The 24,880-nt window shown below is 32.7% G+C and overlaps 2 protein-coding genes and 1 long non-coding RNA gene across 4 annotated transcripts; all 3 read left to right on the plus strand.

Moving 5' to 3' along the window:
• The first annotated feature begins 1,049 nt into the window (after positions 1-1,049).
• LOC130813978 (uncharacterized) lies at positions 1,050-2,860 on the plus strand. The gene is made up of 2 exons (XR_009042268.1): positions 1,050-1,617; positions 2,597-2,860. It is a non-coding gene; the product is annotated as an uncharacterized LOC130813978 (long non-coding RNA).
• A 2,550-nt stretch (positions 2,861-5,410) lies between these two features.
• LOC130813979 (magnesium/proton exchanger) lies at positions 5,411-12,146 on the plus strand. Of its 2 annotated transcripts, XM_057679940.1 has the most exons (9): positions 5,411-5,605; positions 6,731-7,192; positions 7,787-7,962; positions 8,195-8,313; positions 8,396-8,553; positions 10,054-10,184; positions 10,669-10,876; positions 10,999-11,128; positions 11,669-12,146. In XM_057679940.1, the coding sequence occupies exons 2-9, from the start codon at positions 6,808-6,810 to the stop codon at positions 11,964-11,966; spliced, it is 1,605 nt and encodes a 534-aa protein (XP_057535923.1). In that variant the 5' UTR covers positions 5,411-5,605; positions 6,731-6,807; the 3' UTR covers positions 11,967-12,146. The 2 variants fall into 2 exon arrangements, with proteins under 2 accessions (XP_057535923.1, XP_057535924.1); XM_057679941.1 differs by having other exon boundaries at positions 5,411-7,192.
• Positions 12,147-13,365: 1,219 nt separating this feature from the next.
• On the plus strand, positions 13,366-19,219 carry LOC130813981 (blue-light photoreceptor PHR2-like). Its single transcript, XM_057679942.1, has 4 exons — positions 13,366-14,628; positions 18,391-18,614; positions 18,727-18,810; positions 18,909-19,219. Exons 1-4 carry the CDS (start codon positions 13,657-13,659, stop codon positions 18,988-18,990), a joined length of 1,362 nt encoding a protein of 453 aa, XP_057535925.1. The 5' UTR covers positions 13,366-13,656; the 3' UTR covers positions 18,991-19,219.
• The last annotated feature ends 5,661 nt before the right edge of the window (positions 19,220-24,880 follow it).

Consider the following 24,880-nt stretch of genomic DNA (forward strand, 5'->3'; position numbering starts at 1 on the left):
GATTTTGAAGATTACTGTTTTAGAATTGGATTTTTACTAATTTTATTGTCCATTTAAGATTCTTTACTTTCTGGGTTTTTCTAAAGTTCTCTCATATTTTCCCCAGGTTTGCTCAATTTCGGTTCCTATTCTTTAATTATGAATAATCTTGAGCTTCAAAAGGTCTATTTCTCAGAATTGTTGTTGCTTGCTATTGTTACTGATTGCTTATTCATCCTCTGTTTGTGGGTGTTGTTGCAATTTTATGTTTTTGAAGAATTCGTTTTAAAAATTTATAATTTGTTATTTATTGGGTTATTTTTAAGATCATCAAACAAGAAAATATCATCCTTATGGTGAAGATGCCATTGTTGAGGGATGAAGAAGACTTGGATAAGTAGAAAAATCAGATGAAGAAAACAAAGGGAAGAAGAAGGTAACCTGATATTCTAGGTTACCAAAACTGGAGGAACCTTTAAAAGCGGAGGCACCTCAAAGTTTGAGCCTTTAAAAAACAAACGAAAGTTCAAACCTTTAAAAGCAAATAAGCTAAAGTTCGTACCTTTAAAATCAAATTTCCCTTAAATTATGCTATTATAATTTATGCAATCAATTATTAAATATAAATATATAAAAAATTAATAGAATAAAATATATTATTCTATTAAATTGTCATGTGTAATTATAATATAGACACCTAAGGAGGTGTAGTGGTTTAGACAATGAATATAATGCAATGCATTCTACACACGTAATTGAACGTATCATACATACTATATTCAGGAAAAATTACCATGAATAGTACAAATTTTTGTTAATTTTCCTACAATAATACCAACTATTGATTAACCATGAATAATACCAACTTAGAGGGGTATTTTCCTAAAATAATACCAACTTTAGTTTATTAACTAATATACCAATTTTTTTTGTCTTATAATCACCTATAGTGAAATAGCCCTTAAATTAGCCACTTAATTAATAGTAATTATTAAGTTAATTTGGGTATTAAATTTTAAGTATGTTATTTTATTGGGAATCAGAATAATAATTTATTACTTAAGGATCAGTCGTATTTAATTTGTAATTGAAGTAAGTAATACAAAGAAAACTAAACGTAATTGAAAATAGATGAAAATGATGCGTGAGTCATTTAGAGGATGTGTCAATCTATTTACTAACCCTCCTCTTCATAAACCTCAATACTCATCATCAGGAATCATCATCCTTCACTTTCTCTTGCAGAGAACTAAAATTACTTCTATAGAGATATCATCACCATCTTATGGAATCACGAAACTACTCCAAAACACACCAAAATAAAGAATTCAACTCGAATTGCTTTGATTATCAAAAGCCCTGAGTTATTAGAAGCAAATTGATTAAGTATCATCAAGTTCCAATCATCACTAAGGTTAGGGTTTATATCAATTCAAGTGTAAAATTTGGGTTAATTGAAAAAACGAGAACTAGCTAGGATTCAGCTATCAAGATCAAATTGGGGATTTTGTGACTCAAATTAAAGTTCAAGATTGAAAGTTAGAAGGTTCTTCAATGGTGATTAAAGATTATGTTGAAGTTAGCTAGTTCACCCATGTCTTTTGAAGCTTATATGTGTGTTCTTCAATGGTGATTGAGGTAACCCACAAACTATTCTATTTAAGTATTAATTGAATGTTTTAAAGTAGTTTAGTATTTGTGGATTCAATTTGGGTTTTTGATTCAAATTTAAGTATCAACTTAAATTTGAGATGAATATATGAATTCAATTAGTAATTGGGTTCTTTTTAGTGTTGATTAGTATTGGTTGTTTGGGTTATTTGGTTTCTATATTTAGTATTTTGGATATTGAAATTTCTGTTCAGAAACTGAGCATTCTATTTTGGCCATTTTCGGGTCAGTTGTGATTATTTTTGAGTTCTGGTGTCTGCATAAGATTTGTAGCGCTCTGAGTCGCGGTCGCGTGGGCACTTGAATCGCCCCAAAATGAGTTCGTATGAGGGACTTATGTCCAAAATACTAACAGGCTGTCATAAAAATCGACAATAAGCTTTCTGTTTTTTCATTTTCGGGGCCGTTCTGATTATTTCTAGGTTCTAGTGTCTTCATAAGAATTGTAGAGCTCTGAGTCATAGTCGCGTAGCCACTTGAATTGCCTTTATACGAGTTCGTATGAGAAAGTTATGCCCAAAATACTAAATGTGTGTCATGAAAATCCGAAAATAGCATTTTGGATTTACTTGTTCATAATTAAAGTTGGGGTTCAAATTGAGTACTCCTTTTATCAAGTGTTTAGGGTTATTATTCATTATTCAATTGGATTTTATTGATTGGTATTGTTGAGTTATGGATCCTTATTTGATTAATATGGGTACTTGGTTTAAGTATAAAATTTGGGAACATAAGTATCAATTGGGTTTTTGATTAGTTGCTCAGCTGTGGAGACGATGCCTACATGTATTATGTGTTACATGCGAAGCGAGGACTTCTTTTTGAAATACATTTTGTAAATTAGATATTTGAAAATTAAATTGTAATAATTTTATAATGTTTTTGTAAATAGTATTTACTTAATTATGTAAAAAGTTTTAAACACTCTGATATTGGTTTGCTGCAGCTATCGAGCCACAGGTCAGATTCAGCCCAGACTTCTATAAGTTTTCCACTGTGATTTGTAGACAGTATTATTATACTGTTTATGCTGGTTTGGGTTGTTTCCTATAGTTTGATTTTTAACATGTTAGGGATTTTCTAGGAAAACACTCCTTTAAATTGGTATTATTCATGGTTAATCAATAGTTGGTATTATCATAGGAAAATTAACAAAATGTTGTATTATTCACGGTATTTCATATATTCAATTTGAAAAAATGATATGCAATGAATTTGATAATGAGTATTTACATATTCAGTATTGAATTATATTTATTCAAGATTCATACATGTATTCGCCAGTCACATTGTTATTTTCTTTTATTTCGCTATTAGTAAGTGAATAAAATAAAATTTATTATAAATAATTAAAGAACATTAAAATATAAATTATATAAATCATTGAAATAACACATACATTGCACAGGCACTTATATTAGTTAACAATAATTTCGAGTTGAAATTAAAGTTGTTAATGACATAAAATCTCTAACAATATCAATGACTTTATTTTATACTTCCTCCAAATCAGATTTAGTGTTTTATTTTTTTTTGACACTATTCACATTTCACTTTAATTTTTATGTAACTTTTTAATCACTAAATTTAAATATGATCATGTGAGATCGCACGTTAAGTTTGGATTGGTGGGAATATAAAAAACATTGATAATCTTAGCAATAATGATACTTTTGTTGTTGCCTAAAACATAATCATGGTTTATTGGTTTGTGGCATTCCTTTGAAAGTTTGCACTTACGAGATTATTTTGAAAGTATTGAACTCATGAGATTATTTAGAGGTAGAGATTCGTTGTGGTCATTTTCTGTTATTAGCTAGTAATTTGTTTTTCAAAAACAAATAAATAATTTATGTTTGTAGATTTTGATTTGATTAAAGATCTTTTCAAAACAAATCGTGAAGATATTAGTCTTTTGAAATATATGAATCTAGCCGGAATAGAAATAGTAGTAGAGTAGTATTATTGAGCTTGAATTAGATCCAAACTCGAACAAGTATTTTTTATTTTAAACATCAAACCTAGATTTATGCCAAATTGTTTGATAAATTTGAATTTTGAATTAGATCTACCTAATTTAATGGTTTAAGGCCAAAAGTCAGCCCCATTGAGTTTCGAAAAACAAGACGCATAGGGTCAATAGAAGTTTATACGGGTCATAGTTGGATTCAAGTTTATGGATATAATTTTGGTTTAGGTATAAGGGTTGAGCATGATTATAAAACAATAAATTCATAACCGATTACTATCGTGTTTTAAAAAACAAGGCTCGTGCCTTATAACTCAAAAGTCAGTTTAAATGTGTCATGTCTGAGTTGGATACAAATTCATAAATTAAATTCAGATTGTATATGTATTTGAACTTTAGAGGTCCAGTCGAGCATTAAAACATTAAATCAAAACTCAACTTTTATTATTAGACAAAGAATAGACCTTGACTAATTGGGTTTAAAAAAAGACACATACCCTTTAGATCCATAATGAATAATGGGTATTAGGTATTGTCATTCGTGGGTTATATATAAGTCGATTTTGATTAATAATTACATGTGGAAGATTTAATAAAAGAATATTAAACCTAGATCTAATGATAAAGACTCGACCTCTAACTCATTTTGTGTCGTAAAGTAAAATTCATATCTTTAATAAAGACTGAGTTTGAGGCAAGGTCCTAAACTAAGATTCATACCATACAATTTATACTTGGTATTATTATTGTATGATTGAAAATGGATTTTAAAATCAAAATTATCATTTGGTCGTTCTCAAAAATGTTGTTTCAACATAATTCTTATTTAAAAGATTACATTGGGACATTAGAATTATGTAAAGAAAAAGTTTAGTGTGTTATGGGGTTTAAGGGTCCCAATTTAACGGGCCAAGTCAATAAGTCTAAAATTCGGAAATGATGTACAAAGCTCCTTTGAGCATACTTTACAAGGAGAAATTATTAAAATACTCCTTGATAATCCAACTCAGGTCATTTATGGCACCATAAATACCTTTTTTTATTGCCAAATGAGGTAAGATTTCTACCAACAATTCTTTCGACTACTCGTGTATTCATAACTCATTTATTATTCCAATCACTGACTTAAGTATCGAAAGGATTTTCCGAAAAGCAATCCCCAAACAAGTGGTTCAATGTGTTCATCTTGCAAGTCATCAACCAAATCCGATCACTTTCATTCAGATCATAACAGAGCAATGCCAGCAGCAATGCCTTTCTCTTTCAAACAAATTCAATACAAGTTTCTTATATGTGGAGGTGTTACTAGTATGTTCCTATATGTGGAGTTGATACTATGTTATACAATATCCAAATAAAAGCACTAACGTGGTACTTTCTCCACCAAAGAGGACACAAATCCATAATTTAATTCAAAATACTTGATTTGACAATTCACATTACCAAATTATTGCAAAATTGCTTTATTAATTTGTTGAATAATTTAATAATAAAAAATATATATAAAATGAAAATGAAAAATAGTACTTCATATGTGAATAAGTTTTAAAAAAATGTAAATTATAACCAAAAATTAAAATATTGTAAAATTTATAGGACAATTTAGATGACTACTTTAGCAAAATATTTATGGTAATATATTATGAGGGAAAATGTCACTATTAATAATAATTTTAAAAGAAAAAATTAATATAATAATAAACTTGATCTAATATTTACTAACCTTCTATAAAAATCATGACTTTTACTCAGTTTAAAAATAAATTTTTAATAATAACTAAATTCGATTAAAACCTAACCCGTAACAATTCAAGCCTCGTACCCTGAATCCTAATCATGCACAATACACGTGATTCACTCCAAAATTATCGTTGTCTATTTAGTGGACTTCAAACTTCCCAATTCCCATTCTATCTTTGAGTAATCAGATCAGTTTTTCTTCATTTTAGCATTCGGCTCCATCTTCTACTTGCTTCCCAGTTCCCAGTATGCAAAATCTTGTCTTTTTTCAATCCCCATTTCTGAATGCTTATTTGCTGCACTGTTCTTTACTTCTATTGAATCTTTGTAAATTATACAAGTAATTCGCAACCCAAATGCAGGATTGTGTTTGTGTTACTGTTACTGTTACTTACTACTGTTTATCAATTGCTTGAAAATGTTACCCAATTCTGTAGCCTATTCAGTTGATTTTGCATCTTGTAGACTATAGTAATGGTAGTTGTAGGATTGTTATGCAATTTGCATTTGTGAATGCTAAATTTTTGCTTATTCAATCCCCCGAAAGATCGGATCAACATTTTTGTTTCATACTTTAACTTACAAGACTTTTAATCTTACTTATATCACATTACCATCTGCAGTTTCATTCAATAATTGCTGAGTTATACTGTTGATTTGACTCAATTTGTTCTTATGGATGTTAATATGTTATAGTTTATGAAAATGCCTGTTATGGAATTGGAAATTTCTGGGTACTGATTGAATTAGTTAAATAGTACAGATTAATGGGGAAAAGTGGAAGGAATAATCAATTATATAATTAAGAAAGTCAAAATTATGTTTTTATTTGTTTTTTGTGGGTGTGTGAATTCATCTGAGGGTGGGTTTTAATTGATGTTATGGAAGATGGGTTTTAATTGATGTTATGGATTTATATTCAGAAGAAGCATATGAATACGATCATGTGGAAAATATGTCTATTCACTTAATTTGATGCTTGGAGGTTGAATTTGTCGATAGTATGATTGTTTGGATACATTAATATTCAACCCATTACGGCCCGTTTGGTAGGTGGTATTACCTTAGTGGCTATGCTTGTTCAACTTCAATCATCACATTTATTTCATGAAATTCATTCCAATGCATTACCATTGGGAGATGTGGTATAAGGTGGTAATGGAAATTTGTAAAAAAAAAATTTTTCGTGATCAAAGTTTCATCACCATGGGAGTGACATAGAACTTTTGATGAAACTTTACACTATAAATCATTCCCATTACCACCATTTAGTATCACTAACCAAATGGGCTGTTATTGTTTATGATGGTTTGCTTGTTGTCGTGTTGTAGAAGTGTTTGATTTTGTGTCTTGCCCCTTTTAATTTCTTAGGAATCTGGGGGCTTCTCATGATTTGCTTCAGTTGCTGATGTACCATTGTCAAAGATAGTTGTGCTTTGATTTTAAAGATGTTCAAGCCTCTTCAGCATTATACAGATGCTTTAGTTGCGGCTTTGGCCCATGACAAGTGCAATGACTATTTACTATTTAGATTTGAAACACTTCTAGGAGATGGATTGCGCACGACCTTGTACTTCGTAGGCCTTGCTTATTGTTTCATCGGATTATCAGCCATTACATCTAGATTTTTTCGCTCCATGGAGAGTGTCGTTAAGCATGAGCGTAAAATGGTGGAAATTGATCCTCTCACTAAGGTTGAAACTGTTAGATATGAAAAGGTATGGAATTATACAATTGCGGATATTAGTCTTCTGGCTTTTGGAACTAGCTTCCCTCAAATATCTTTAGCCACCATTGATGCGATAAGAAACCTTGGTAGTCTTTATGCTGGAGGTTTGCTCGATACATTTCTTCTTTTGTTTATTTAATGTTAGTGCTGAATTTATTTTTCTAACACCTGGTATTGATGAATGATAGAGATAGTATAAATGGAAGTACAAGAATTTAATTTGGTTCAATTAGAAATTATATTGTAGCTTTCCGTAGACATTTGGATCCAGTTGAGTTTCAAAATTTGTTTTGTTCAATTGGCCCTTTGCAAAATTCGATTTCGGATAGGAACAATTGACAATTGAATCCAAATTTCCCGATTATTTTCGTATTCGTAATTGTGCGAAAAGAAGTCTTGGCTTCAAGTTGTTCAAGACAAGAATAGTAGAATAGTGGCGTTGAGTTTCTAGACCCTTTGCCTTAGTATTAGTTAGTCTATTTCTCGATCAGGGCAGGGAAGGGATATAACTCAGCGGTAGAGCGTCAACTTGCCGTGGTGAAAGTCATCATTCATTATAATAGGTCGTTATATATTGTGCGTTCTCTCACTCATACAACAAAAATCTCAAAATGGACTTCATCTTGCATTACATTGAGTTTAACCTTTGTCTTATTGTGGAGCATCAGATTGACTTTCGTGACTTACTATTGTTGTAGGCTTGGGTCCTGGTACTTTAGTTGGTTCTGCTGCATTCGACCTATTCCCAATCCATGCTGTTTGTGTAGTTGTTCCTAAAGCTGGAGAACTCAAGAAGATATCTGATATTGGAGTCTGGCTGGTCGAGTTATTTTGGTCCTTTTGGGCATACATATGGCTATATATAATTTTAAAGGTAATAAATATCCTAGTTCCTATTCATCACATATGGTCTTTCTAGCTGAGAGTTCTTATATTTTCTCATCATCTTACATAAATACATTTTTTGTTGAAAGATGATATGACATAAATTCTTATTTCTGCCCATATTGTTCTTGTTGTAAGATGATATGACATAATATTCTTCATGCAAGCTTGATATTTTCATTAAGATGATATTATACTGTGAAAAGCTTCCTTTACTTCAGGTTTGGACTCCTGATGAAATTACACTGTGGGAGTCTTTGTTGACAGTGTTGCAATATGGCTTACTGCTATTAAATGCGTACGCTCAAGACAAGCGCTGGCCTTACGTATCTCTTCCTTTGTAAGTCTTTCTTTTCACATACTCTCGTGTTGGTTTTGCCGCTTTGGTTTTCTTGGTGTAAAGAGGTTTCTGTATTATTTAGCTCAAGATCTGAGAGGCCACTGGACTGGGTCCCAGAAGAGGTTTCACCACATAAACAAGAGAGCCTCGGAGAAGACTTTTTCGATTGTCCTGAAGTCATTCATATTGATGATAGAAATATTGCTGACATCTTTTCCATTCACGCTGACAGTGATATAGGTAATTTCACCACATCACAGGATGTCGCTATGACTGAAAACTGAATTTGTATGATCTAAATGCCATATTTCGTTATTGATTCCATAAAAGGCACAGTGAAGGTTCTGTTTGTAAAAAATATATGTTCAAACGATCAAAGAACAAAACTCGTTTATAAAAAGGTTTGATAGAAGCCTTAGTAAAGCTTGACAAGGCCTTTTCTCTTCTGAAAAGATGAGTTGTTCTAATGTAATATGAGAAAGGTGAGTAAGTAATACAGGGGCAGAGCAAAAATTTTGGAGGCCCTATTTATTTTACGATGTCTTTTAAAATGGGGATGTTTATTATATCAAAAGATAAAATTCTTTCCACTTCAAGAAAAATAATTCAAGACAAAATGTATTGTAATATTATATTCTAAAAATACTTTAAATATAAAAAAGGTTTACAAATAAATCACTTAAAAAGTGTTGCTAAAAACGGGGCTGAATTGCACCATTTAATATTTGAGGCCTCTTATTTTGGGGGGCCCTAGGCGGTCGGCTACCCCGACTATGCTTAGAACCGGCCTTGAAGTAATCGGTGTAAATCTAGAATACAACTCAATGGTACTGAGTTAATTTTTTGTGTGGAGCTCAAAATCACATGGTGATTTAGAGGGCGCGTGTGTGTGATAGAGGTAACTTCTAGCAGCTTAAAGTATAAGAATATGAGTTCAGTAGCTTGAAGTATAAGTATATGAGTTCTTATTGCACTCAAAAAGTCGTGGGTGATTTAAAGGGCAGTGATTGTCATTCTAGCTAGGCCTTGTAGGCTTGTACTATTAAAATTGTTCCCTCGCATGGTACATATTTAGAAGATATGATTCCTACATAGGTCTTCAATGGCATAGAGACTTTTAATCAGTAACATAAAGTTCAATACTATGGAATTTTGTATTAGATGATATTTATTGAAAGGAAGTGAATCCCTGGAAATGGTATTATGGACTAATTGTGTTCCATAATGTTCTTGGTATAATGAAAGGGAGTGAATCCCTAGAATGGCAATTCATAAGTTTGCCGTGAATCATGATATTATGTACTAATTATGTTCCATAATGTTCTTGGCTGATATTGCAGCACTTGATTGTAGGGACAAGGACGGAGTGAGGAAATGAGAGAAAGTTACCATTAAAGCAAAAATAGGAAAAAGTGAGATTTTAACGAACATTATAGAACATCTACAACAAAAAGTGTATAGAACATTATAAAATGGAAGGAGTACATATTTTCTGCTGTACTTAGTAGGAGTATATGCTAACAGCCTAACATGCCTTTGGCTTCAATGGCTTGGCATTTTATATGGAATTTGAGCGTGACAACGTTTATTCTAGAAGCTGTCTGGTCAAATGTGAACATCTGTAATTGTTGCAGTCTGGATTACTCATAATTTCCCGAATTTTGGTGTGTCGTGTGTGCCTCTTCATAATGCAAGCACTTGATATCTTTAAAATGATCCTCACCATAGTACGACTTTCAGGTCCTTTATATCATGCCCTGCCTTCGGATGAAGTTACTGAGTTACCAGCTGAACAACTTCTGAGGAAGAAGATTGTAGATGATGCTAGTTTCCTGTCACTTTGGAAACACCAGTTTGTGGATGCCTTCACGGTATTATAATGAAAAGCGTTAATCTTATTTCCTTTCTGTTGTTTCATGAGTTGACATGTTCTGGTTGAGTGTGAATTTCAATTTTCGTATATCCAAAATTCTTATAAATCGTATACTCCGTCAATCCCTACAAATTTGCCCCCAACTACATATTGTGCGAGAAAATGCATTGTCAAGAGCAAACTCGTTATGACAGAGGCTATGTTACTTGGACTCGGGTACTAATGTCGGATACTGGTATGTGTCCAAATGTCAGATGCGTCTAAATATTCAATTTTATGCCTAAATGAAGTATCTAAGTGCCATATCAATGTCCGAGCATCAAGGATCAGACTCGGTCGCAGGTACGTGAAGCAAAATGAAGAGTCCAAGTAACATAGACTAAGGAGCAATAATATGTATCTTACCGATTTGTGTCATTATATGTAGTGTGTTCTTATCATTGTTCTATGCAAACATTGACTGCTAAATTTTTCCGGGACAGTTTGAACAGAAAAAATTGGAAGTCATCTACGCGAAGTCTCTCAGATTTCTCTGGTATTTGCTCCTTCTTCCATGGAAGGTTATGTTTGCGTTCGTGCCTCCTTACCAAATTGCTCATGGATGGATATCCTTCATCTGTTCGCTTATGTTCATCAGCGGTATAGCTTACGTAGTGACAAAAATCACGGACATGATAAGCTGTGTGACAGGTTCATTTCAAAATCGGAACTTGATTTTCTTTTTTTGTAATTTTGGAATCCCCGACCAATTTTCTCTGATGAAATGAAATCTTCTTTTCCTGAACCCCGATTCATCTTCATTTCCCATGCAGGAATAAACGCTTATGTTATTGCTTTTACTGCATTGGCTGCGGGAACTTCTTGGCCGGATTTAGTTGCTAGCAAGATCGCTGCTCAGCGTCAGACAACAGCTGACTCTGCTATTGCAAATATCACCTGCAGGTTTGATTCTCTTACTCTCTGTTTATTTCAATTTAGCTTATGGACAAGGTAAAAGTCTTGTATAGATTTGGTCTATTTAGTGCGCACCAACCTAAAACTAGCAAGTATTTCCCAATGATTGTACTCGTCAAGTAAAAATACTTTCTATTTTAATACCTTTTAAGGTTGGTGCGCAATAAAATAGTGTGGACCAAGTCCATACAAGACTTTTTCATGGACAAGGGAGTGAATTGTATGCATGGTAACCCAGAGATGTTGGGTCTATGTCACATGACGTACTGATCTCCTCGCAGCAAATCGATATATGCAATTTATGGTCGGTTTTGGGGTATGTTGGCCATTTCGAGCGAATTGCAAATTCAAAATGCGAATCATGTTACACTGGTTGAGTCCTTTGGGTTCAACCGGATCGTCTGATTTCACCTTAAACCTCGAATTCTATCTGACCTTTAATTATGAATCATACATGGTCACCGTAGTTACATTGCTTGGTTATTATGAATCACATCATTGCTCTAAAGTTTTCCTTTCCTGTTGCAGTAATTCAGTGAACATATATGTGGGCATCGGTATTCCATGGCTAATCGACACGACATACAATTACTTTGCATATCGTGAACCATTGAGGATCGAAAGTGCAGAGGGACTTAGCTTTTCGTTGCTTGTTTTCTTTTCTACTTCAGTAGGTTGTATATCTATTCTGGTCCTAAGGCGACTCGTATTTGGTGCTGAGCTTGGCGGGCCTCGGCTTTGGGCTTGGATTTCATGTGCCTACTTCATCTTGCTTTGGCTCATTTTTGTTACTCTGTCCTCCCTCAAAGTCTCTGGCCTCCTATAATTTGGCATGCCATAATTTTTGGTCCATTCAATTCTGTATCATTTGTGTAAAGTATTTGCAAGATATGTATAATGTATTTAAGGATACTCTATTGCATTTTATTTAAAATTAAAAAGTCTTATACATATATGTATGATACAGTTTTATTTAAGTAATACCCCTAATTCTTTTGTTTTCTAATGCTTGTGTGCATTTTAACTTATTTTTTTACCTACTGTATTTTTTATTGAGAATCGAGTCTTGTTTTAGTTGGAGTTGGCGCATGTGCCACATTTCCCAGGCAAGATCATGAGTTTGATTCTTGCTGTCCTCCCCTAGCCCTTCTTTCCCTCGGTCAAATTGTATTTTAACATATTTACTCCAGAATAAGCTTAATCAAGGACAAGTCAATAATATTTCATAGGGGTTAAAGGAAACACAAAAAGCAAACTAAAATCCTTGGAATAAAACTTTGAAGCCCAAAGCTGTATATATTCTCAATTCATGAAAGTTTAGTTTACATTATTATCTATGATTTTAACTACTTTTAAGTATTTATAGAAAAACATGATTAGACAACACAAACCCCCAATCAAAAGTAGATCCCAACACTAAATTATACTTGTCCCACTAAATCACTTAAAATTTCAATGTCAATGTTTTAAATTTTTTTAGTATTAAAAGATAAATTTGGTAGAACGAAAGAGTGAATAAAAATAAAAATTGAGTTTTTCAGATAAAAAATAGTCATTTTCGTGTTGTTTTTACAAGATATAGGCCTTATTGCACTTGAATTTGTAGATATAAAGTTAACAAGTTGAGTATTGTCGAACAACATTTTAGCCATCTTGCTCAAAAAGATAACCATAGATTTTCAAAAGGTGAAACATTGACTAAATTTGGTAATTCAAGCTAAGTTTGATTACAAATTAGTAATGATTTCAAATTTAAAATAGTTCACAAAACAATGTTATAGAGTATGAATAAATTTATTTAAATAATTTACTCTTAAAACGCTTCAATAAAAAAATCAAACAAGACATTATTGACATAAAATTGCACAAAAACTAAAGTTGCTCATAATGCCAATGAGTTTTTGGCATCGTCGATCATTCAAAAATACTAAATGACATTTGTGACATTAAATTAACACACCAGCAATTGATGCAATATTCAATTCATTACTTGATATTTTTACTTATTCAAATAAATAAACAACATGAACTATATGTTACTTGACACTTTTATACAAACTAAAACCGCTTTTTTCAATACATTACTCAAAAATCTCTTACATAAAAGAGTAAAGTGTAATTATTAATAAAAAAATGAAGGTAGTATTAATTATCAATTTTCACTTAATATAACTTACTTATGGTTATCATTTTCCACTTTTTACCAATGTAAAACCCGTGCATAAAGCTTCAAAAAAATACTTCCCAAAAAGAGAAGCATCTATATTGAACAAAAGATGGTAGGTGGAGTCATCTAATCATCTAATCAAACCACTAATGATACTTTATGAAGTACTATTATGTTAAATAGGTTTGATTGTAGAGAAAAACATTAATCAAATACTCCCATTATCACCAAACTTCTTCATTCATTCTACCAAACCCTTCAAGATCATAACTTGGCTCCCACCTAAGACCCCAACCCAATATTTAGATAAAGACCAACAATATCTTCAAAGCTCTTACAAAACTCATCAATGGAGATTGAACAAACTACCACCCAAAACCCAGAAACCATGGAAGCTCAAACTCCTGAAAATGAGAATCCACCTATAACCCTAACACCACCAACTGCTTCCATTTCTCTTTCTATCTCTACACTTTTTCCTACTCATTTCTTCACACCAACCAAAATTTCTCATCTATTTTCACCCAAAAATGCTAAACTCCCACCTCAAATTACCTCTGCAATATCTACTCTTTCCCTTTCTTCATCCAATCTTTCTCCTCCAAAACCCTTTTTCAAAAAGTCATCTTTTTCTGCTTCTCCTCTTCAAAATCCTCTCTTTATCAACCCTAAATTGCCTGCTGAACCTTCTAATGGTGCAGCAGCAAGAAGGGCCACCATTGTTTGGTTTAGAAATGACCTTAGAGTCCATGACAATGAATGTCTTACCACTGCAAACAATGAATCAATGTCTGTTCTTCCACTTTACTGTTTTGACCCTAGAGAATATGGGAAATTATCATCTGGGTTTGATAAAACTGGCCCGTTTCGTGCTTCTTTTTTGATTGAATCAGTTTCTGATCTTAGGAAGAATCTTAGAGAAAGAGGGTCTGATTTAGTTGTTAGAATTGGTAAACCTGAGGCAGTTCTTGTTGAGATGGTTAAAGCAATTGGTGCTGATGCAGTGTATGTTCATAGGGAGGTTTCGAAGGAGGAGGCGAAATCAGAGGGGAGGATAGAAGCTGCAATGAAGGATGAAGGGGTTGAAGTGAAGTATTTTTGGGGAAGTACATTGTATCATTTAGAGGATTTACCATTTAAATTAGAGGAAATGCCTATAAATTATGGTGGGTTTAGGGAAAAGGTACAAGGGTTGAAAGTTAGGGAGACTATAGCTGCTTTGGATCAGTTGAAAGGATTACCTTCACAAGGGGATGTGGAGCCTGGAGAGATTCCTTCTCTTGTGGAATTGGGTCTAAATCCAAATGCTACTTTGTCTCAGGTTTTTTCTTCCAACATTTTGCTATATTTTTTGTATTTTTGCCCTTATGTTCACAATATTTGTGTATTTATTGAATTGTGGTAGATACTGTTCTTATTTACATGATCCATTACCTTGAAGTTTGTTTATTATGTGCACCAATAGCTTGAGTTGATCAATAGGAAATGTTTGGGGTTTTGCATCTCTATGTTATGTTGCTTGGCTAGACATTTGGTGTTTTATGGAAAGTTTTTGAGCCTTTGCTATTTTGTTAAAGAAATTCATAGTTAGGAGAAGAGGTGTTAAAAAAGACCCGATGACCCAAAATTTAACCGATGTTTAACCGAATTCGATTTGACCTGACTTGAAAAATGATTTACAATTATGTAAAAAACAATATTAACGCAAAACCCGAATTCAAACCAACCCCAAACACCTAACTCGAAACCAACCTGATGACCCGAATGAATACCTCTAGTTAGGAGTTAGGAGTTAGGAGTTAGGACTTAGGATTATTGTAGGAGGCAAAGTATTTGTTAGAAATATATGTACTTTACCAACCTTTTGGTATCTTATCTTGTCATTTTGTCCTAAGCATTCTTGAGTGTCCCGTAAGGATAGTGTGAGGAGGCAATACTTTCTTTTTCTTTATTTTCGTCAAAGCTTCTTCCACTCCTATTTTTTAAATCGTCTCATAAATTCGCTGTTCTCTTCCATCTATTTCATCAAGATGTCTTTTGTCACCCCCTTTGACACCCGTTGAACAATTCGTCAAAGTACTCGCTCCATTTATCCATGATCTCCTCATCTTGGATTACAATGTTTTCTTATTGTTTGTTTACTCTGGACACATTATTTTCGCCAAAGCTTCTGCCACCTCAACGTTGTTTATTCTTCTCATAAAGTCGTTCTCTTCCATCTAAATGGCTTCTGTCACCCCCTACACCCGTTGAACACTTCGTCAAAGTACTCTTTCGTTTTATCCATGATCTCTCATCTTGGATAACAATGTTTTGTTGTTTGTTTATTTCTTTTGGACGTGTATCACTCTATTCAAATCGGATCTAATCGTTTGTCGCCTTTTGGCCATCCTAAAGATCTTTTGCCCCTTTTCTTCTAGTCTAACTTCTTGTATGCCTCTTCAAACACTTTACACTTTGCTCCACTTGTTTTGTCTTGGTTTTAGCTACAAATTTAAAGATAAAAATAAATATTTTACTTTTAATACATGTACGAACATTGTTTATAAACAAAAATTACTCCTCTAGTGACATACACATTCCCATTACCCTTATGTCATTAAGTGGCTCTAAGCAGGATTTTAGGGGTTGAATGTACGCAAACTGACTCTTGTTAGTGATTACAAGTAATACTCTTTTGAAGATGTTATGTAGTTCATACTTCATGTAGTTGTGATGGGATTCCTTAACCTGAGAAATAGTACACAACCCCGCCAAAATTCAAACCCTTACAATATGGACTGATCAACTATATGGAGTAACTACATAAACCAAAACAAATTAACATGAGAGGTTGCCTAACAAAGATTGTACTTTGTTCAACCGTATTTAATACTAGTTAACAATTAAGAAAATCAATTTCAATGATCATTCACATATATTATCTTCCTTCATTCTTTTTATCCAGTTGTGCAATCTTAATCCTTCATGTCAATTCTTTGCTCCAGTTAACCATGTTATTTTCGGCCTACTCTTCCTCTTCTAAGCTACTTAAAGTCTAATCCTTTCACTTTTCTAATTTGTATGTTGTTGGTGTTTTTGTACATGACTGAACCTATATAAACAAGTTTTTTTCATTTTATCTTTATTATAAGCACCTTCATTACCCTTTTCAATGTCTTCATTTCAAAACTTTTCCTATAGCGTATGCCTACTCATCCATCTGATTGAAGTATCTCAACTATACTATTTTTTTTTTAAGAATGCTCTCTTCTAAAGACCCAACATTTGAGCATATATAAGAGTGCTCGTATAATGGTAGTACGGTAGGATTTTACCTTTTATCTTTGTGGCACACGTCGAATGCATCATAGTGGAGGGTAAGAGAAGTCGAGGAAGGCCTAGGAGAACGTGGGAGGAACAGATTAAAAATGATATGCATGAACTTCACCTCTCCAAGGACCTAACCAGGGATAGGGGCAGTTGACGGCTCCTTATCCACGTCTTAGATTACTAAACCCGTCCCTTTTACCCATTGTTTGTTATTGTTCATTACCTTTAATTATCGCTCTTTACCTCCCTCTTTAAGTGTATCTTTATTTTTAGTTATTTATACGTATTCTATTTATTTTATTTGTAAGTTGCGGGTTTCTTTCTCTTTGAAGACCTGTCTCGAGCCGAGGGATTCTTTGACCGCACTCTGCTTTATGGGTATGAGCTGCCGTCGTTCTTCCCTCTCCAAACCCTGATCATAGTTTTCTATGAGCGTGATACACTAGGTATGATGATGATGATGATAAATTGAGTTACACACAATGAATTTTATTTTTTATATACGAATCAATATCTCCATTGTTGTGAAAAATTGAGTGAAAGTATGTAAACACTCACTTGGAAGTGACTCCTTGATGTTGAACTTTCCATGACCTTTGCTATGACCCTTGTGCCAAAAGAATATACCATACAATTTTCTTACTTTGATTTCCTACCTCCACATCTCTTACTTAGCATTATTCCTATCTCTAGTGTTATCCATGATTACAATGTCATCAATGAACAACATGCGCTATAGAACTTTTCCCTCAATGCATCTTTAAACCTAATCTAGGAGGATATCCTTAATGTTATATGTCGTGATTGAGAACTTTTGACATTATTTTGTACGTTCTTAAATATGTCTTGAACTATACTGATGTACATAGCATGCCTTTTCGTAAGTACTTCCCTTAGGGTTTTTTTTCAGATGATTTCTCCACATCAGTAGAAATCATGTGAAAATCCTTTCTCTTTATCTATATTGCTCCTTTTTTGTTGTAGAGAATATATTCATGGACTCATGTTAAATCATCTTGGATAAATCCATATTGTTTTTTGTACTATAGTGTTTATACTTTATCCTTTAATCCTTTGGTTGTTCTTTTTGGCATCTTTTTAGTTCTCCATATCCTGTTAAAGATTAGTAAACGAATTCAGTTCCATTCGCCTAATTTTTTAACGTCTCAATAAGAATACCTTTTATTGTTTCGTTGATTAATCTTCGTTTTTAGTTAACATCTAACTCTTAAGTACTCCCTAAAAGAGTTCCATTATTCCCCAGATGCCAATACTAGCTTAGATCAATTGTTTTTCCAAAGTCTCTTATTCTAAAACCTAATAATATATGCTTATTTTGCACAACTTTTAGCATATGTGGCTTGCCATCTACAGGCGGCAACCTAGCAACACTTACTTAACTCTACACCTGCACTTTGAGGTGAAGCGTAAATCCCTTGCTTATTTGGATCTACATTCGGGCAATATAGCGTGCCACTTATGAGCAATGCCCTAAAAGTCTATAACAATGATATCTATCGAGCAGGCCATGACCTAGGGAAACCTTGATCAGCCAGTACATGAATGACTGAACGTGGGTTTCGGAGAATCGGATATACACACCTTACCCTTGTAATAACAAAGATATTTTGTATTTGTTTATGAACCGTTTTTCTTTGCATCACAGTCTTGCAGTGGATTGGAGGCCGCAGAACTGTATTATTCGACCTACTCTCATTGGATTTATGCTATCGTGATATCATGACTTTGATCTCTTATAAAACTTTAATAGGATGCAAAACCAGCTGCCAATGCTTCCCTGGTGGGAGGAGAGACTGAAGCAATGCAAAGGCTCCAAAAATTTGCAGCCGAATGCAACGCGCAGCCACCCAAGTCTAAGGACGGTACTAACAGCATATATGGTGCCAACTTCTCATGCAAAATTTCTCCATGGCTAGCTATGGGATGCCTTTCTCCCCGATTTATGTTTGACGAGCTGAAGAAAACAGCTTCGAGGTAGATATAATTTTGGAAGATATCTTCTCCGATTATCGGGTTTTGATCGTTTTCTTCTTATTCATCTGTAATGTTTAACTATTCTAATACTTAATTTTATGATAATTATCAGAACAATTTCTGCCAAAAATCCGAAAAATGGTGATGATGGAATGAACTGGCTGATGTTTGAGCTGTTATGGAGGGATTTCTTCAGGTATTGGTTCTCCGTAGAAATAAAGTTAACTCGACTATTATTTTTTTGCTTACTCTCCCGCATTCTAAATATGTTGCAACCCTTTTCCGATTTTTCAGATTTATCACTGCAAAATATAGTTCGACAAAAAAACTCGTCGATGCTACCCCAGCTACTGCTTGCACAAGTGCTCTCGCTTAAGCAAGAGCTACTTTTGATCGTAAAAGCTTACAAAAATTTTTGGTTGCTTAATCAACAAAGAGCTCTTTTCGAGCAAAAGGCGGTGATTGTGGCGTTGTGGGAACATCCATTCTTGGCAGCTTGTTTGTATTCTTTTTTACTGAAGATTTATGCATGTTTTCTCATGGGCATGTCCCTTGTTGTCCATCTTTCATAACTGGGTTCCTAATAAAATTGAGCTTTATACTAATCTTCATCTCAACTTCTAGAGCTTGATATTGATAAATTTGTTATTGGGATAATACATAAGACCCGCATAAGAGGAGAGTTTACTGCACACTATCTCTAATTTTCCGATATGGGATTATATGTGGGTTATTTTTCCAACAGAGATCTCATGTAGGTATGTTTGTTCGATGTCAATTGTTGCTAATTACTCGAGCTCTACTTATTCAAAACATGGTTGAGTTAGATTTGATCACCAAATTCCATCAAAACAATTAAAAGAAAGATGAATAAGTTTAATTATATCAATAGAATAGAACGTTGTACTTTGGGTTTTCTAATTTTTGCCTATATCTACATTTATAAAGTTTAGTTTCTTTTAGTTATACATATCAATGATGTGATATGCATTTTATTGATCGTTACTTTATGTTTAAGGGTCACGATTGTGTGATAAGATGCAGACTTGCGGAGTTAGCTTCAGCCTCACTCGGTCCGATTCGTTGTAGAAACTTCTCTTATTCCTTCTCGAGTCGAGGGACTTTTTGGCCGTCCTTTCCTTTATGGGTATGAGTTGTCGCCGTCCTTTCCTTTCCAGATCCCGACCATGGTTTTTATAGGAGGGATTAGGCCTGTCAAACAGATCAGGATGGGTCGGGTTCGGGTTCGGGTCATATATAAACAGGTAAGAAAACCCTTGACCCAAACCAACACATTTAGTTAATTGGGTCGAAATTCACAACCTTGACCCGACCTGCAATAGATTAGGTTGAACTAATTTCGACCCACTTAACCCGTTTATAATTTTTTTTGTTTTCATTTTAAGGTTTTTAACGTTGATTAAATCTAATGTTTTAGGCTTTAATTTTAACTTTATGTTTTTTTGTTGTTTATTTTGTATTTACTATGAAAAATAAGAAAATTTAAATAAACTAAGTTTAGCTTATACTTATTGATATAACTCGAAATTAACACATTTAATTAAATGGGTTATACAGGTTTTTTTTAGGTTTAAAATTTTGACCTGAACCTAACCCATTTAATAAACAGATTAAGTCGGGTTGACCCATTTAATTAATTGGATCAAAAGACTCAACCTAAACCCACTTATTTGGGGTTAGGTTTAGATCGGATTAGTTGGTCAACTTTTGCCAGCCCTAGGCAGGATATACTAGATATGATAATGATGATATCAATTACGTGATGACGACAATTAAGACTTGAAATCAATGTTTTTAAATCATCAATGTGTGTTAGTGATATCCATATTCAAATTTTAATAGGATGAAAAACCAGCTGCCAGTGGTTCCTTGGTGGGAGGAGAGATTAATGCAATATAAAAGGCTCCAAAACGTGCCCATAATAAGGATGCTCTTGTACTCGCTCACAATTCTCTAAGTCATCGAAACGTTATCCCCAATGTTTTTATAAGTTTGCAATACATGACTCAAATATACAAGTTTTTTAGTTATGTGGTGTAAATTCAATGCAAAGAAAGGAATAATAAAATACTTTTAATTTCAAGCTACTTATTACATATATGACATATTTATGTCATATTATGTGTATAATAATGGTAAATTATTTTTTTTAATAATACCTGATTTAGTAATAAAGAGTCATACGACATCTACATCAGAGATAAAAATTAGCAAGTATATAACAACTTTAATCAAAGATAATTCAAAATTAACAAAACTACAATCATTGTATATGAGATCTGAATATCCTCTTCCACATTGTTGTTTGACACAGCCTTCTACGAGGGGCTCTTTTGATCTGTAGTTGATGGTAATTGCAATTTTAGTGTCTGCTGCATTATCGCATTAATCTCTACCAACAAATCAATTACAAACCAAACTTAATAACTCGAAACTCTCATGAAGAGAGAGATCAAAACCCAATATATGGGTAGAATCAACCCAATAAATGGGTAGAACAACTCTTCTGTAGGAAGAGGATAAATATTTATTCTAATCATATTCAAAAAGTTTAAAACGGAAAAATTTAGGGGCTTACTATCAACCAAAAGGTTGATGATAGCCTCAAACGAACTATGGGGATTAGGGCTTTTTTAGAGAGATAAGAGAGAAAAAGAGAGGGAGGCGGTTAAGAAAATGAAGCTTAGATTTATTAACGTGGTATAATGATAAATTATTTAGTTTATAAAGATGTTAAATTTACGTTATATAATAATTTCAAATCAATAACTAATCTAATGTAGATCAATATAAGCCAAAATCTTTTAATTTATTTAGTTTTTAAAAATGGTAATTTACTCACTGTAATTATTTTTTAAAAATGTTAAAAATAACAAGTTGATTAACTTTATTTGCCATGTAAGTCAATATCAACCAATAAAATTCATCAATGTAGCGAGGCTCTGTTGCCATTTAGAGTATATAATGGTCATCGAAAATTATAATTAATTAAATTAAATAATTAATTTAAATATATCCCAAGGTTGCAAAGTTTCTGAGCAAAAAGTAGTGTTCACGGATTGTGAAACAACTCGCGGATCGCGAGAAAGGAAGAAAAGCTACTGTTTTTTCGAAACAGCAGGTCGCGACTCGCGACCTAACTCACGGCCCGCAAGTTTCACTCTGTTTTGCGGGGTTTTTTTGCAAAGTAAGTTTATCCGTTTCATTAGTTTGAATGTAACTACAAACGGCTAAATATGGTTATATTAACCAGATATATTGGGATGGTTTGGTTGAAAGACGACATTAATTCATGAATCAATCTTGTGTTTCATGGAGTAACATGTTGCTTCGTGAAAAGGTGTAAGTTATTCTATAAATATAGAAGGCTTGTGTGGTTATTTTCTACATGTAATTTTTGATTTCTTTTCTTCTCTAGCACTTTACATAGAGAACTTGCAATCCTCGATTTTTATTTTCCGTATCTTCTTCTATTTAAGTTTTCCTTACATCGTTCTAAATTCCGTGTGCTAGGAATTTAGTGTAATTCTTTGTAGCTCAGAACATATTTCCGGTTAATTCCCAAGCACCGTAGTAAGGAGGAAATGATGTTTTAGGAAAGAGCATCTCGCCTAGAATTAATATCAGGTTCAAACAAAATCTTCTTGTTACTTTATTAGGGATTAAAGATCGGTTTCTCGGAGTTCTCGGTGGTGTACATAAGTATAGTTCTTGATTGTCATATGTAATTTATTTTCTACTACAAACTTGTAACTTTATTTTATTGTTTATTTAATAAATTAAAGTAACATTTTACAACACGCTCTATGAGGATGAGAGTTGAAATTTTCCAATCTTTTAATTAAATTGTACATATGTAATACAAGTCTCCAGAAACAAATTGTAAACAAAAGAAAAACAACAAAGTAAACATGCAAATGGAAATACAGCAGCAAAGAAGGCAGCTAACTCCACTCCTTTTGTGAATAGAGATTCTCTAGCCTACTTCCAAACGGAGTAATAAATTAAGTCTCAATGAGAGACACAGTATTTGATGAGCGTACGGAACGTAGGATCATGAGTATAATTAGAGTTAATAAGCTGGTGTCTATACGTATTAATATACCTACATAACATACGCAATTCTTGTTTCTTCTTAGGATCATGTATTTCTGTATGATCCTTGAAATAGTCTTTCACAGCTTTGACTGCAGTACGATCTCTCTTTCCCCACAATTCCTTTATTTTTTGGAAAAAACTTACACCACCTGCTGCCTCAATCACTTTGACTTGGCTCATCATCACCAAACCAAGTAATAATATTACTAAACATGCAATTCTGCTACCATTCTTCATTGTTTATTCTACTACCTTTTGATTTTAGAGAATAGAGATGTTTTTAGTTGGTACATATGTTAGCTAAGAGTGTTATCTTATATATAGAGGATTCTTATTCTTATTGTTTGGACCTGGCCACCTTTATTTACTTATTTATAAGATCTCATAATAAAGAGCTCATATGATAATAATAATTTGTATTAATTGTGTTATTTAATTTGTATATGGGATATGTTTTAAGGTGAAATCGTCTCATACAAGTATTTGTGTTATTGAGTTGGTTTTGGATTGATTTACTGCATGCTAAAATAATATGTACCGACCTTGGACTTAGGAAGAATATTTAGAGACTGTAATTTAATAGAGCGAAAAATAAAGAGGGTAGGCTACAGAAAAAGTGATTGAAAAAGATGTATAATAAAATATTACTCGTATATAAATCTTATTTTTTTTGTTTTCAGTGTCCCATAATTTTAACTACATTTTTCTTGATATAGACTCCATCATCTTTTATTTATTATTAAAATACATTTTAAACAATTTATTTCACTTTTTTCTTTCTCACTCCTCATCTAATTCATTATTATACTATCACAAAGAAACCCAAAATAATATTCTTAAAAAAGTAACAAAAAACAAATAAAGACTATGATATTTGTCTTGTAAGGGACTACAAAATTGGTTTTAATGCAATGTTCATAGCAATCCTTGGTAAGCAATATTGACCAAGGACACTCGACAATCTACATGCATGGGCCTTTCGTTCTATTATTTTCAAATTATTAGCTCAACTTGTCATACAAGTTGGCAGCCCGCCAATGGCAACAAACTACTTCCTCCTTTCCTAATTAAAGTTCTCGTGTTTGTGAATCAGATTTTTTATTAACTTTTTTTTTGTTGAGTTTTAGTTCTTTGATTAGTCTAACATTTAAATAGATATTTTTAAAATAACTTTTACACCAAAGGAAAAGCTAACCAAAACAAAAAAATACTCCTATTAGTTTTTTGCAATGATTTTTGATTTTTGGCCTATTTCGATTGGTCAATACATGTATATTTTAGAAATCTAGAATAATTTAAACATTATTTGCAAGAAAATTTGGTCAACACGCAAGAAGTGTCGATATTAAAACACAAGATAAAATTTCTAAGCAAAATTTGAGTTCAATTCTTATTTGTTCCTCCTATCCTTAAGACTACTCTATAAACAAAAAATAATTTATGCCTTTTAGAATTGTCTATCGACAATAATAATACTCTCAAACACGCGTTCATTTCAACCCTTTTCCTCTGATTTATCAACTCCACATCACCACCACAACCTCTATTAATTACACACTTGAGAACACCACTTGTGATCTAAAGGCATTTAGAGCATGAGCGAAGCTACAAGGGGTCTAGAAGAGGTTGCTCCTTGACGCAAATATGCGACAAATCACAATCATCAACATTGTCAGCGTTTTTATCCACTTTTTTTCTAATAGAAACTTCATCATTAATAAAACAATATGTTAAATATTGAATTAAAGTGACCCTAAAATAGAAATTCAAATTTATTAAGCATAGATTCTACAATTATACTCATCACTAACAATGAATTAAAAACTTATTCGTATTCACTATTCATAATTTCTATTTTAGCAGTTAGACTTCTTCCTTTCAATTCTTAAAGTTGTTATCACAATGAATATTTACGTAAATTAAGAAAAATATAATCTTTTATATAATGGATGTATTACAATTATATAATGGATGTATCATAAACATTAAAAAGAAAATTAGTGAAAAAAAGAGACCATAGTTATTAAAAAATGTTTAAATAAAATTAATAGAAAATATGTGAAAGCATAAGTAATATAAAAATATTAAAATAAAGTTGGTGAAAAGTATATAGAAATCATAAACTTCAATAAAATATAAAAATATAA

The sequence above is a fragment of the Amaranthus tricolor genome, chromosome 5 (genome assembly GCF_026212465.1).
Source record: "Amaranthus tricolor cultivar Red isolate AtriRed21 chromosome 5, ASM2621246v1, whole genome shotgun sequence".
In the NCBI taxonomy this organism is placed as follows: Eukaryota; Viridiplantae; Streptophyta; class Magnoliopsida; order Caryophyllales; family Amaranthaceae; genus Amaranthus; species Amaranthus tricolor.

Excerpts from the sequence above, each read along its gene's own strand:
- LOC130813979 (XM_057679941.1), top strand. The coding sequence starts at position 6,808 with ATGTTCAAGCCTCTTCAGCATTATACAGATGCTTTAGTTGCGGCTTTG. Across the intron at positions 8,314-8,395 it reads CCTTACGTATCTCTTCCTTT|CTCAAGATCTGAGAGGCCAC; the intron begins GTAAGTCTTTCT and ends TGTATTATTTAG. Across the intron at positions 8,554-10,053 it reads TCACGCTGACAGTGATATAG|GTCCTTTATATCATGCCCTG; the intron begins GTAATTTCACCA and ends TACGACTTTCAG.
- LOC130813981 (XM_057679942.1), top strand. The coding sequence starts at position 13,657 with ATGGAGATTGAACAAACTACCACCCAAAACCCAGAAACCATGGAAGCT. Across the intron at positions 14,629-18,390 it reads CAAATGCTACTTTGTCTCAG|GATGCAAAACCAGCTGCCAA; the intron begins GTTTTTTCTTCC and ends AAACTTTAATAG. Across the intron at positions 18,811-18,908 it reads TTATGGAGGGATTTCTTCAG|ATTTATCACTGCAAAATATA; the intron begins GTATTGGTTCTC and ends CCGATTTTTCAG.